Here is a 15,904-nt window from a genome sequence, read left to right on the forward strand (position 1 = left end):
TTACAGCGCTGAGAGAGAGGTCCCTGGCCTGTGGAGAAAGCACTTTATCCTGGCTTGCCACTTCAGTGGAGACATCAGGGCCCCGACTTGGGAGTGGAAATATTACCACCCAGGGACCAGAGGATGACTTTGTTCCTGACTGTTCTGTCTTGCTTTGCTCTTGCTGGACTATCAAGCTTTTCATTTGTCAGTGTCGTAAAGCTACATATACGACAATGCCTCCCGCGTACAAACAACACAAAACTCCTGCTTGTTCAGGAAAAATACAAATTGCTCTGCGGCGCTCTGTTGCTCGGTAGTCCGTGTTCCCGCAAGGACGGGGAGGTCTGCTTCGGAGTGTTTACTTTGACGCGGTTAACTGATGCTTTATGTGGGACCGGTGCCGCGCCCGCTTTGAGAGTCCCTAAACATAGTGGTGATGCCCTTCAGAGGTGGAGCCTGCCTGCGCCCCTGCCTCCCTCAGCGGGGCAGCACTGAGGTCATGAGGGGCATCATGAATCACAAATCCCCGGCTGGTTTGTAAATTGTCAGGACATTGATTTACAAGGGTGGGCTAAGGAATGAAATCCTCTGGCAGCCAGCGTGAAGATGGGAGTGTGCGGTGGGAGTGTAATCACACAGCAGATTGCTCTTGAGAAGAAGGTCAAAGCCCACTCTCGATGTGATTAAAACCTTTTCATATGTGTGTAGTGTGGTTCCTTGACCAATAGGGCCACAGGGGATACAAAAGGGACTGTCAACCTGTCCCCTCCCAAGAGCATGCACCATTATAGAACATTTTGCACTTGTTACTGAACATTAGAGGTTAACCTGCACTGCAGCTTAATTGTGATTATGATTAACATCTATTGATGATTTAATTGGAAGCCAGACCTTTTCTTTACACCTATATATACAGTAATTGCACAATATCTCCTCCAGAGCCCAGTCTCACAAAGCGAGTTTAGTGGGTTAGAGAGTTAACCCTCGGCTTAACCCAGACTTTTTCTCGGTTTCGGATGGTGGCTCACTTTATAGCGGGGTACATCGCCATAGTAACTCAGGCACCTAACCTGCTCCTGCACAGCTTATGTTCAGGCTATCGGACCCAAACTTATAAAAAAAAACATCTCCTCACCAATCAACTCTCTGGAAAAATGGCATCACCATTCCCAGAGGATCCTGGAGCCTTTTTTAAAATAACAATTAGTTAATCAGGAAGGAAATGAGGCTATAGGAGGTCTATACAATTGCATGAATACAGACAATTACTAGGTATAGCTGGACATGAAAAGCATACACTAAGTACAAGACAGACTAATTAATTGTTGCATATCCAGTCAGGGCTTTTACAAGAAAGGACACGAGATTTACAAAAAGGTTACAAAAAACAGGCAAGAGATAATTCTTCATTCAGACCATCTGGGTATTGAGTTTTCATATAGGAAATCCATTTGCATTCTGCCCTAAGTAACCTCTGTTCTACATTTCCACCCCTGCATGTCTTGCTGATCTGCTCTATGACACAGTAGGAGGAAACGTTTGGCTATGGGAGATTTGACATCGTTCCTGCATATGGCTCTTTCATGTTCTATAATCCGTGTTTTCACAGGTCTAATAACCCGCATGGGCATGAGATAAGATAAATGCATATTAAGTGCTGAAATTCTTTCATATGACTCCCGAGACTGATTGATGCAATATTGCACCTATATTCCCAACACTGCAGCCCTAAAGTACATGACGACACAGTATTGGATCAATGAAAAGTATGACCACTGCCCCTTATTGACTGGCAGTGGTAAGACTATTTATTTACGCATTTACACTATCTACAATTTTACTCCAGCAATCCTCTCTAGGCTTGGCAGCAGTGTTATGTTTGCAGTTACAATGTTTTTGTATTGCTCATATTTATTCATTCAGATAGTTTGTTCTTCATGAGAAAAGAACACAAATGTTGGTAATCCAATCTTTCTCTTACCCACTTTTACAGTCTACTAAAGTGTTGGAATTGTCGGCAGCATATGTTTAGATAATCCCACAGTTTTATTCATAGTCTATTGCTGTTATTGTGTGAATGTTTTATTGCTTCTTTTTGTATTCTAGTTGTGTGCTTATATTCTATTTCCTTTTCCTCACTGAATCATGTTACTTTTACCGCTGCAACGACCTAATTTCCCCACGTAGATCAATCGTTTCATCTTATCTCATATTAAATACACTGCTCTTGATCTGTCTGTGTTGCATGTGATTGGCTATTTGTTACAAACCCCGCCTCTTTTATGTGAGCGCGCCCATAGCAAATCTTGGGTTGACAGAACCAGGTGATCACCACCTTCATGAGACCAGTTACACAACATTGCCATTGTAAGTTTTGTGAAGCCAGCTATCACAAAGATACCCTGACTATGATGAACTGGCTCTGGGAGACAGGCCCCTGTTTGCTGCGGATATTTATTTTCTTAGCCTAGTTAATTTATCTCCACTTAGTCCACAGTATATATTAGGTATTTATCCTCTTTGAAGTGCCTCTTAAGTTGTGTTGGAACCTTTACTGACTGTGCAATTTCCTAAGAATTGGGTGACAGAGTTGCGGAATGCATTTGGCAGAGCTGGAGGTTCACTCCGACTGGTTGATATTACACTATGGAGCTAATTTATACTGCAGCATTACCGCGTTTCCAGGTGCTGGTGAAATAAAGAGTGAAAACAAAACATTAGGATGTGATGTTTTGCAATCTGTACCAGCTAGAAAATGACAAAAAATAGCCTTTCAAGATGCATGGGCCTAATCTTTTAATGTCATGTTTTGTATTTTTCATGATGATATAAGCATATACCCTACTCACATCACCTCACAGCATTCTCACAATTTCAAGTCTACTGGGACATATATGTGCCAGCTTCAATATATAGCTCATGGAGTGAGCCAGACAGATTATAAAGGCGTTAAAACATATATTGTAATGCCTTTGTGACACGCCATGATAATTTAACTACAACACAACACAATGAAGAGAGGGATATTTGCGTCGTCAATATAACACAGCTGCTGTCTTTTGTCACTGAACTTAAAGGGAAAATGTGTAGTGCCACCACTCTTCTACTGCTCCAAATGACTGTCACTCACTCCTGCCTTTCTAGTTTTGCTGAAAGACTCTTCATATACAGTAAAGGCTTATTGGCAGAGTAGGCTACAACAAGTGATCTTGTGGTGAGCTTGTCCTGACTCAGCTCTTCTCCTCTGTCTTATAGTAGCTGACTGTCGAGTCTTAGAGGGATTGCAGAGATATTCCTCCATCCCCACGTACCTGCCTGTCAACTACCAGGTGCTCAGCGCTGACTCTGCATTCTTCCTGAAAGAGGCCAACCAGGACTTCATGAGAAACTCTAGCCTGCTGTCACGGACTGAACCCTTCTTCATCTACCAGGCCCGCAGTTTGCCCTCAGTCAATGCCAGCTACGGGCCTCTGTCTGTGGAGCAGCCCGTCCCTCTGGAGCTCCTCCAGAGCCCGGGGACTTTTCCTGCCTCTTCCATGTTTACCGTCAACTGGAAGGTGAAGACCTTCATCATGAACAACAAGATTCACCTGGCCAAGCCCAAGGTCCAGGTCCTGTTCTATGTGGCGGGCAGGGACTGGGACGACTACAGTGCCATTGACAAGCTGCCCTGCGTCCGCATGTTCGCTTTCCATGAAACCCAGGAGGTGCGTGGCACGTGCCAGCTGAAGGGGGAGCTGGGGCTGTGCGTGGCGGAGCTGGAGCCCCTGGCCGGCTGGTTCAGCCCACCCAGCGTGGTGCCGGGGCGCCAGAGGAACCTCGAGGTGTCTGAGGGAACCCCGGTGGAGCTCTACTACATGCTGCAGTCCACGGAAGCAGGGGAGTGCCACACAGAGGAGACAAGGAAGGACAACTACATCCGCTCGGCCCAGGAAGGGCTGTTTGGTTCCTACACCTCCACCCCTCTGAGGAGGATCGGCAGCGTGAGGCTCTACCAGAACCCCGCTCCTCCGCCCCTCGCTGAGCACAGGCTGGATAATAACTTCATGGTCATGGTGCCGGCCACACCCATGAGACAGAGGGACACAGTCTCCGCCTTCATCACTGTGTCAGCCTACTCTCCTGTGGAGATCTTTACTCTTAGGTAAGAACATGTTTCTTCTTCTGCTTCCACGAAATGTGTCTGGCTGCAGACTTCCACTGTTGGGCAAAGCAGGGATGCCAGACAGCGGAATTCTGCAGGCAGCATCTATTGACTTTTGTATATTTTGTAACCATTTGTTTCACAATTCCCTAAAGAATATACATTTGTTTTGGTGGAACTAGTGTCTATTAAAATTGTTGTGACAGTATAGTCCCAGTTTAAATGTAAGAATAATAATAAAATGAAGACAATCATGTTTTATATGTAATGATGGACATACTTAGAAGTTCAGTTTTTCTGAGTTTAGTCGGTGGGATCCTTGTAAAATTTAGAGCTAACTTCATAATAACTTGTTTTTGTCTGGCCTCCATAAAGAAAGTAACTTAAGTCAGGTTAACCAAGCATTAATTTGTTCCTCAGCAAAATAGGCAGAGAACATGGTTATCTTATGAAAATGACTACATTCATTGAAGCTGTAGATAGGTACTAATTACACTGTGCAGACGAGACAAAGTGTTTTAGATAATTAACACACAATGCAAATGAGGATGTCATTAATTAAAATGCATGTCCATTAGTGTAATGACTGAGGCCGATCTTAATCACGCTGGTTTAGAACATTTATAAACCATAGGAGATGCAGTAACAAGGGGTCAAGCCAATTTATCAACCTGCGTAAAGGAAAACAAGCCATATGCTGAATAGGAATGTTTTCTGCTTAGGCAAGGTGCAAAGCATGCAAGTGTAGTTGTACAGCATAACATAATGTTTACACAAAGAAAAAACTTCAAGCAGAGGTTAATATACTCTTATTGTCTTTTTGCCAGTGGTTTGCTAATGAAGATCAGATCATACCAGGTCACAAAAAAGATACAGAATGTTTTTTAGCCCTGAAATTGGAGTCAAGGTAATAATAAAATAGCTGTGAAGTCTCAACAAGCCAAACAAATTTTGCCAGAATTATTTCCTTCCTGTGCAACATTTAATTACCGGCTAGTTGTCCTGGAGTGATAAGGCAATGACAAGTTTTTTTCTAAATTGAGAAACTCAGATGATCTCTTTCATCAGTGAAATGAACAGGCCAGGCTGGCCACAGAGGCAATGCCTGTGGTGTTTTTATTTGGCAGCGGCGCACATGGCAGGCCCAGGCTGGCCATCTGAGAGCTACAGATATGGAAAGGCCTCTGTGTGGTCCTAGGTGATAAGGCTGTCCTCATACATGCATTTGTTTGGACGCTTAATCACCAGAGCGAGGAGACTTTGATCTCTATATTCACAACATCATTATCATCTGTGTACTACACACCTCTGTGTCAGACATTATTGGCTGTCTACCTCTGAATGCAGGATGCGCCTCTGATCCTGTGAAATTTGTCAAATATCGCTGCTGGCTTTTCCTTATTTTAGTTTAAAATGTTTATTAGATAGCTGGTTTGGTACACGTAATGGCAAAATTCAAGGCCAAATCCTTCCTATTCCTGTTCTGAATTGTGTGCCTTATTCAACATGAACATGGGCAACAACATATCTGTATTGTATTCATAGCCTCTTCCCCGATACACTGGATGAAAAAGGCTAAATTCGAAAGAAAATGAAAATGGCCAGTGAGACCCTCAATAATTCTTTCCTCTTCTCCAACTCAATTTTAAACTTCCTCAAATCCATTTTACTCAAAGGCTCATGCTGTGATAGATTTTATGCAATGAAAGCTAATTTCACATGTTTTTTAATAGCCAATCATCCAGCCAATTTGTTACTTTGTGGCTGCCCAGCATGTTATGCCTTGCTGGAATATTTCTGTCTTGACATGCTACTTTTAATTTGATGGGCTTTGATTTGATTTGGCCTCCTCTGTGTTATTAGGCTGTGTCACTCAGAGACAGGAAAGTTCAGTTTACTTCTTTCAAATTCAGAGGGATTTTGGTGTGGACTGTCAAACAGTCGGTGCATTTCGTGAATATCATAAGTTATGAATCACCGTGACACACTATCAGCAGATTTCTCCATTTCCTCTCTCTCCTTCCTTTGATATGTCACTCGTCCACCAGAAAGAAATTAAATGACTTTGTTGTAAATTAAACCATAAATGTTTCCCTGAAAGATCATATGAAGCTGATTGTTTTGGTTATTGTTAATAATGGTGATGTTTACATTTTTCAAATCCATCATCGCCAATGGAGGCATAGGGATCCAGTTCACCCATGCTAAAAAAAAGTGCATATAGTCATGGTACTATAGGGCACAATGGAATAAGAGTGTTCTCCAAATGTTCACAATGTGATCTTATTTTAATTTGAGGAAATTTCAATCACTCACTCTGGTTGGTGGACTGCGCTGAATAGCCGCAATCTCTCAAAACACTTACCCTTCTTAGTATACCATTGCCTTGAACTATGATTGCCCAGCAAATGAAAATCATTTCAAGAGGTCACATCCTTGGAGAGTCTAATCAGTGTTTGTGAACATGGTTGTTACAAGCATATGAGTTTTGTGCTATGAGCTCTGAACAACATGTACTCTTACATCCAACAATCCAGGATCCTGTCACTGTCACCTCATCTACTCTGTTTCTAATTCATTCTACTGTATGCTGAGCTGTGTATCAGGTGACATCTCTTGTTTCTGGTTAGGGGAGACAACAGTTAATATTCACAAAGACAGAATGAACTATATATATCAGGGTATAGGAATAACATATTTTAAACCTATTTAATTACATTCTCCTGAGATCAGTTCTCCTGTTTTCTACAGCTCCCTGTAGTGAAAGTATCCTCAGAGTACTATAGTGTTCACATGCACCGTTATCTATAATGAGTAGACATCACAAAATCGTTATCATCTTGTTTTCATAATACAATGCAAGTGTGTAGCAACTGATGGATTATGTAATAACCAAATCTACTAAAAATGTCACTCTAAATGGGTTGAAAATAAGTTGAATAGCTGGCAATTACTTCAAAAGGGATGTATCATATTTTTAACTGATGATGTAATAGTATTGACTAATCATGTAACGAGTAAAATTATTATTAGTAATATTCTTATTGTATCATCTGTTAAAAATGTGTTACACCCCTTATGAAGTAATAAATGCCAGTTAATGCGATAATGTCATTGCAATATCCAGCAATTTATTATATTTCTGACAAGTTATTACATTATGTGGCAATCATTACATTATCAGGTGCTGCAAAGTGTGTAGAGATTTGCTAGATATACTGGCAATTATAATGTGTCTTAAGATGATTTTAAAATGGCTTATCAATGTCAAAGGACATTATCATAGACTAAATGATTGTGAACTAAACAGGATTAGGCAGGATTAGCTCTTTAATCATGGTGTATTCCTGTGTTTGGATTCTAATTTGATATTTTCCTGCTGCGCTGTTAGATGGGTAACAGTAACATGTTCATACTCCAGAACTGTTTGCTTTATCAAGTGCAATTACTCCTTATAATGTCTTCAAAGAATAGAGAGATTTCTGCACACCATCAAATCCCTCCCCATTGCAAAGGATTCAAATGAAGGAAAAGACTGTTAAATTTAATATGCATATCATGTATAAGCTGAAGTTGTTAATTTGTTTTCTGGTATCATTGTGCCAGCAATTAGGATTGTTACATGTCATTGATAATTCATTATTATCTCTCAGTATTAGATGGTTTACATGCAAATGAAATGCATGGAAGTGACTTTAAAGAATATTTTCCTCTTGCACAATCTCTAGTGGTATAAAGAAAACCAAGCACACAAAAAGAAAATTGCCCTATTTCCTATCTTGGTGCAATGCTACTACAGCATGCCTCATTGTACAGTGAGTGTCATTATATGTGCATTGTCCTCCCTGACCATGCTGAGCCATCATTTTAACAATAGATTAGTCGATTAAAGTAACACAGCATTTAATGAGAACAGAAATTCCTTATAGTTTATTTCTCAGTTCTTTTGTATATGTAACTTACTCTCCAGACAAAATGTTCACTTTCTGCTGTAGAGAACTCTGTGTTGGATCAATAATCAGAAGTTAGAAGGGAGCACACACCACCAGTGATGGGATGCAGCCCATTGGAGAAAAACACTGAATAAAAGTCAAAAATGTGGTTGCACACCAGTAGCTTCGATAAAAAAATATGAAATTTACTGATAAAGTGGCCAATGTTTCAACAGCAAAGCAGGGCTCGACAGTAACATATTTTCATAGGAGCACGTGCTCCTAATTTAAAACTAGAATTTGGGACTTTTTTCCAGTAATAAATAGTTATTTTATCCATCTGACTGTGAAGTCAGGTTGCAGAATACCAATTAGCAGTATTACCATGATTGGAGACGCTCTCCATTGACTGCTATTGAAATTTTTGACCAGGTAGCACAAAAGTCAGCTAACTATCCAGCTACATTAGCCTACACAGGTTACCTGCGCTGGGTAGCCGAGTGCCGCTAGCTAGTTAGCATGCTAACCCACCATTGTAAGCCTAGAGCTTATACTGAAAATAATTTTTGGCCAACCTGACCTTTATGCTAGCATATATAGGCTGCTGTTACTGTCAAGTCGCAGTATTTACACCATTATAAGCCATGTTATTACCTAATTTCATTACAAAATCAAATTACCTGGTCCTGGGATGCCATTTTTTACTGTTGGAACTGTTTACTGGTGAGCTGATGTCACACAAGCAACACTGGCTGCTACACCTTCTTTGATAATATAATACTTCCACTAATTGTTTCTTTGTTTGGTTGTAGTCTGAACAACTTAGAACACTTAGAATCAAACCCTCAAATTAGAATCCCGGATTTCAGCTTTAAAAAATGTAGGAGTACAGAAAGAAATTTAGGGACACATTTACAAATTAAAAGTGTCAGGTTTTATTAATAAACAGTGGGCAGACATTTCACATTTCATCTGCCAGTATTACTCTTTGCATTTGTGTGTATGTGTGTGTGTGTGTGTGTGTGTGTGAGTGACAGATAACACCACTTGCCTCCTTACAACTGCCACTAGCGGTTGCTTTTGTTTGGCCAGGTACAAGTCACGGCACTGTATGTGTTTCCTTGAGATGTGTTTAAGAACAGCGTCTTGTCAAATGGGGGCTCCCATTCACAAAACAAGAGTTGCCTGCCACCTTCAAGTTGGCCTCGTAGTACTTGCAACACATCAAGTTGTTGGTGAACTCTAACCAGTGGAACATTGTTTGCCACTGTTTTTTTGTACGTGTATATCCTACCTGTGGCAGCAGCACTATAGGTGACGACAGTACATTTTCTTTACAGGGTCTGTATTTGTTCAGTTGTAAAAGTGTTTGTCGTTATCCATCTCTTCAAAGTAGCTCACATGAATTCTTCCAGAACTCACAGCCCACTCTACTGAGGATCCTGATTGTTGCCCATTCACTCACCACCAAATTGGGAATTGTAGTTTTGAAAACAATGGCCAACACATTGATCACAACGACAGCATTTAGATAAAAAACGACAGTGTAGCCATAAAAAGCTGTGAAATTCTCATTCGCAAACATCTGTTTTTAGGAGCAAATGCGAGTGAAATGCTCGCACCGTCAATTCCTGAGCTGTCTATATTGGGGTATTAGGTGTGTGCGACCAACTTTTTGACTTTTGTCCAAATCAATATCTAGCTCAATAACACAGTCAAGTGTATTATGACACTCGATAGCATCCAACTTGAGAGTGACTTTACATTTAGGTCTTAGAAATGTCTCTGAAGACTTCTTTGTGTGATCTTGCTCCCTTGGATGTCATTTGCCTTCCCCTGAAATGGCAATGAGATGAGGACAGATTGGAATAAAATTGGTTGTAATGACACAAAATTCTGTGTCATCATCAGTGCAAAGATATGATTGCTACGGTGATATTTTCATCTAGTTTTCACAAATTGACCGTACATATATATAGATACATGTGTGTGTGTGTGTGTGTGTGTGTGTGTGTGTGTGTGTGTGTGTGTGTGTGTGGTGGTATGTTAGCATGTTTGCTTTGTGTGATTGGGTGTTTGTGCTTGTGCTATATGTGTGCATGCATGTGTGTCAGGACTGTTTGTGTGTTTCAGTGCGCTTGCAGATAAACACTGTTGGTTTTCTGCATGCAATTTGTTTAATCATTTGCCCCCCATGAAGAACATTCTACCAAACATTTGTCTGCAAACAGATTTAAATAAAACTGTCAGGCTTGTGTAATCAGATTGTGTGTGTGTGTGTGTGTGTGTGTGTGTATGTGAGTGTGTTTGTGTATGTGTGCTGACAGGTCTGTGAACACAGTGCACACTGTGAATACCAAAAGTATGAGCTACTGTGGGAGAATCAATTTGCCTCATCTTTAAAAGGCACTGCATCAGTGAACAAATTATCTACCATTACGCTTCATTATGTGTGCTGATGGACAACAGTGAACTAATGTATGCACGCAGCGATGGCCTAAAATATCAGCAGAATAGAATAGAATAAAATAGAATTAATAGAGTTAGATTAATCCAAAATTAATTGTCCACAGAAGGTGGAAACTGTTTTTTCTACTGTTTGTTCTCACCTGGGATACATAAAAACATGATACGAGGGTTAAGAAATTAACATTTTTCCAGAGGGCATTTTTTGCCCCCTTGATCTGATTTTACAGGCATTTTTGGAGGCAATTTTACTTTCAAATAATACATTTGCATTGCATATTGGCAAATAAGCACTCAGTTTGTACCACAAAGATTTGTTTTATTTTGAATCATAATATACCATCACATAAAAAGAGTAACAATTTTAGACATCTTCTCCTGCTTCAGGCTGCTTGCTTGGTTGTTTTCTGATCAAAAATCGCCCCGTTTTTCTCGCCCAGAACGCAATGGAAAAACTTCTCCAGTCCTAGGCTCCTATGAATCACCTATGGTGGCCCACAGGGGACAGTAGTCGCATTCACGCATGAATATATGACAACTCAACAAAAAAAAAGTGAACAGACTGAAATGCAAAACAGAGTACTTTTTGCCCTTTTGGCATTTTTTGGGAACTTTCAAAGTGATTTTTGCCCCAAACTCCCGTTAATCTTTGACCCTGCATAGTATGCATTAAAGTCATCCAAAAACGGCAAGTAAGTACATTATCTTAACCTACTGGTCTTTCACTCACAGGCAGACAGAAAGGGAGGTGAAGGGAACTGAAGGCATCATGTCTCAACACCAGGCTTCTAGCTGCTGACTACTAATGGCCTGAGCCAGTCAACTGTGGCAAACAGCCCCCGTAAAGCTAATAATTAACAGAATTAACTTTAATTCTGCTTAAATGCTCAGGCTGAGTAATGGACAGCAATGCCTTTACTTATACAATGTAGTAGCTGGCTTGTGCCAAGTGGGAGACCCCCCTCTTATCACATATATGAGACCACAACGCACAGATCTCCCCGGCGGTCAGATACTCATATGCGATTCATTATGGTGCAATCGCTTTTGAGAGCCATCATCGCTGGCTATAAACAGGCACTGAATCAGCAGCCACTGGGCCGGTTCTGCAGGGGAAAATAATGTGATGAAAGACTTAAGAAAATGCCTTGTCATTTATTGGTGGGCATTGAAGCCGTAAGCCATTTTCTTGAAACAGTTGCTCCATTTGAAAGTGGGGGACAGAATCACTCCAGAGACCAGATATAGACGATTAAGACTAAGTGTATCTGAGAGGGGGTCAAACATGCATTAAATGAATCTTGTCAGATGTCTCCTAGTAGTCATGAATAATTCCTTTTTTGTTTGTTTATATTTAGACTGGGAGAGGTTTGAATATGATTTGGCAAGCAGCAGCGGAGTGCTTGTGCATTTCCAAAACAAACTGACGCTTCTTTCCGTTAAAGTGGCTATCGGTGTCAACAGTAGACTCTTGGAGCCGCTTGAATCAGTCTGGTTTTCGCAGACATGCTTCTCTTCCGTTTACGCTCTTGGACGCAGTGATGAATCCGCCTACGAAAATGGACACCAAAGCACATCGCATGTGAACATTGCGGAGTCATTTTTTTTTCTTCCCCTGTGCGGTAAGGATTCTCCTCACGTTTTCAATAAGGCGGCGCGTCGGGCGCTACGAGGTGTCAAACCTCGCCGTCTCTTATGCTGAGCTTGCCGTTTCAACTGTATCCCATTAAGTTCTTACATTTTTATTAGCTGGCAGATTGGATCACAGGCGCATCTGTGGCCTCACCAGCGGGTGACTGAGGTCCTGTTAACAAACACTCCTGCCAAAAGCTGGATACACAGAGAAATGGCAGTAGTATAACAGAGCAGAACAGAGTGGTGCATGGCTCCCACATCCCGCACCCCCCTATCTCTCCCACACGGCTCCATGGGGGGTCGTATCACCTGCCTGGGCTCCTCCTGCTAGTTGGCACTCTCTTGGTGAAAATACAGTAGGCGCAGAAATGCCATTCATATATAATCAGAGTGCAACACAGTATGCTCACTGGTTGTATAGCAGGTGTTTTTGTTCCTTCTTCTCTACTCTTTATGTCCACATCCAACGTAGAGTGCAGCATATCAGAGGGGAGCACAGGTCCGGCTGCAGTGTGCTATTGCCTCTGCTTATGGACTTCACAGTAAAGGGCTTTCAGAGAGGAAGGTGAATAATAATTTTGTTGGTGCACTTTGATTCTGTCAGCAATCTCACTCCATTCCTCACATTTGAACCGGCTTTATTGTTCAGTATTTACTCGTAGATATTAAGCTTTCTGTGTGAGCTACTGATCACATTGGAAACCACCTTGACCCACTGTTACAGGTAAGATTAGCATGCTAGTTGAATATTGAGGAATATTAGATAACTCTCTCGTCACAATCATCATGCCATGCTTGAAGTTAATAGAGGCCAAGCTCTCTCTACTGATGAATATACTGACAAGAATAGAGTCCCAAAGATCACAATACGTTTTCCTTCTCCGTATTATACATGCAGCGGCAATTATTTCTTTGTAGAATGACTAAATTAAATCATAATAATTCATTCTATCCATTATAGAGTGCTAATTAATGGGTCAGCTTATTCGGTCCCTAGTCTTTTACTTATCTTTTGCCCCTCACACTTTTATTCTCTGCTAAGCATAAACATGATCAAAGCGTTTTGCTTATAATTAATTACAGTCTCTAAGCTAGACCCCGTGTGCTTGCTGTTCACATTTAATTTAGGCTAATTATTTTATGGATTCTGCAAGGCTAATAAGTAGATGTCCATCCCACAGAACTGATTCAAGTGTTGATATAAAATGTTCCATTTCAGGTAAATGGCCTCTTCTGATTTTCAGATGACACTTCTTTCCATAAATGAGTGATAGGTTGATTCGCTCATATAGTTTCATACACTTATCCATATTCACATCCATTATATGACACACAAGCTAAGCCAAAAGCGGCTGTCTCCCATTAGTTGTTGAAGTAGAGCTTTTGTACATACACAAAACCAATTATGTCCTTCCATGTTAGAGTTGATGCCCCTAGAAATATGTCTTATATAGCCCTTCTCTAGTCTGCTAAAGTCTCAGCCAAGATTAATTTCAACCTTGATTCTTTGGGTCACAGCTGGATTGTATCATAATAATAACAGTTTAACTTTTTATTTTTCCGAGAGACTTCAAGGCCCTCCAGGAGACCTTGAATGATGTTCAGCTTATAGGAGCCAGGGAATTTGATTTAATGCTGTTTCTTAAGGAGGTGGAGTGGGGGAGTGTAAGAATAAACATAATTATCTGTATATGTTTTTTCATGGTCACTGTACCTGGCTGTATTATTTCTTGACTGTCACTTTAGAGTGGGTAATTATCTCGCAGTTAGTGTCGCATTCTTAGTGGTTACAGTAAGCAAATGAGGATAAGCAAAAACAGGCAAGGCAATTAGATGAATGGCCATTTTCTTCTCATAGTCATGAAAGGTCTTGATAAAAGGGATGATCTTTCCAACAATGCTAATGACATAAAAGTATTACACCATGAATGGATTCCAATTTGGGAGACACAGAGCCACACTTTCTCACTGAACGTTTTCCCCCACTTCCCTAGGTACGTTTATGGTCGGATGGCGCCCATGATGGCACCAGACATGGCCGACCCACAGGGGCAGCTCTGTGCAAAACCGTTTGAAATTGGGACTTTTAGCTTTATATACAAAGTGGAACAGAGTAAATTGCTCATCCAAGTAAACGCAAGTGCAGTAAACAGAATGTGCGTTCAGTGAAGCAATAGAGAAGCATGTTCAGTGGTGCTGGAGAAAACACTCCTTTTCTCAAGTCACACTGACATCAACAACACTGCAAACAAAAAGACAGGGATTTAATAGTTGAAGAACAGCTGCTTGTAAATGGAGTCTGTTCAAACAATTCTGATCAAAACTCTAAAAATGTAGTAGACATGTTTATTAGCCATCTGTTCCTCAGGAAGACAAACTACATTTTAAATAGCACCGTCCTCGAGTCGTGTCTGGGAAGAAAAATACTGTGGGTGACCTCGGGTTCAGTCTCTCAAGTTTACACTGTGAGTCTGAAGTTTGACGGAGGACATGATGTTACCTCTAATTAGATGGATGTGAGAATGCCTAAGCTGTCCGTTTGAGCATTCTGTCACCACAGTCTTTATCTGTGAATAGATTTAGAAAAACTTCCATGACACTACAAAACAAGATGTATTTACTCTAATCCATATTTTAGAGTGTTCAAGCTACATTTCTGAGTTTTTTGTGCATCTAAACATAGCTTCTGCATATACTACCAGCCAAACGTTTGAACACACCTGATTGAATGTACTATGTTTTTCATGATCTTAAAGCCATTTTGATCTAAAGGCTTATGCTTAAATGCTTGGAATTTGTTTCTCAGACAAATATAAATAGTGAAGTTGATGCCTATGTCTGAATTTCTTTCCAAACCCTTTGCCTTTCCATCAAGGCAAAGGGCGGCTACTTTAAAGAATCTAAAATATAAGATAGTTTTGATTTGTTTAACACTTTTTTGGTCACTGGATAATTCCATTTGTGTTATTTCATAGTTTTACTATTATTCTAAAATGTGGAAAATAGTAAAATTAATGAAAAATGTGGTGTGTCCAAACTTATGGTTCTTTGTTACTTTGCAACTTTCCAACCCATTGCAACTACAATAGGTGGCATCTTACTCCAATGATTCCAAACAATGCAATTGTGAATACACACTCAACTAAATACTTTTCGAGCTACAGTATATTCCCACTGTTTGTAAAAAAGCTCTATGGGTCAGCTTGAAAAGCAAAATGCCTCAAATCGGATGTTATAATGTTCCTGATCTGGGCTGTCTTGTTTAAATTTTATTTAGAATTGGGGCTTTTAAGAGGCATAATGGTGTGCAATGTGTGAAAAGCCCAAGGACACGAGCTCTACTGGGAGCCCACATAATCAGTGTCTGCTCTATTTCTCTATTGATTCCAAAAGGAACGCACTGGAAGTCCAGCCAAAGGCAAAGAGGGATGCATTCCATTTATTTTGCCCTCTTTACCCTCACTGTGCTGATAACTCCATTTTGCAAGAGAGGCATATCGTCCGATTATGCTCACCATTACATTTTCACATGCAGGTTTGCATGAGCCATCCAGTTTTATCTAGTAGTGTGGTATTTAGAGCCGATGTGCTTCTCTTAACCTGTTATGATCCTCAGGGTGGATTTCTTTGGTCTACAGGTCGCCTTGCCAATCCCACACTTTGCACGTAATTTCTGTCCTGTTTCTGATGACCTCTGTGCCAAGCCCTGTTGGAAACCACTCCAAATGTGGGATTTGCTCTGTTC

At 40.7% G+C, this 15,904-nt stretch overlaps 1 protein-coding gene across 1 annotated transcript in view; it reads left to right on the forward strand.

Annotated features, from left to right (window-relative positions):
- Positions 1-418: 418 nt before the first annotated feature.
- Positions 419-15,904, forward strand: part of LOC139640835 (transmembrane protein 132C) — an 89,510-nt gene continuing 74,024 nt past the window's right edge. Inside the window, exons 1-2 of the mRNA XM_071515014.1 lie at positions 419-515; positions 3,217-4,126. Of these exons, the coding sequence (XP_071371115.1) occupies positions 419-515; positions 3,217-4,126 (1,007 nt within the window). The remainder of the gene's footprint in view (positions 516-3,216; positions 4,127-15,904) is intronic.

This window comes from Centroberyx affinis, unplaced genomic scaffold, assembly GCF_046629955.1.
Source record: "Centroberyx affinis isolate AG114_WGS23_722 - 3 ecotype Tasmania unplaced genomic scaffold, CSIRO-AGI_Caff_v1 ptg000297l_1, whole genome shotgun sequence".
Lineage (NCBI taxonomy): Eukaryota > Metazoa > Chordata > Actinopteri > Beryciformes > Berycidae > Centroberyx > Centroberyx affinis.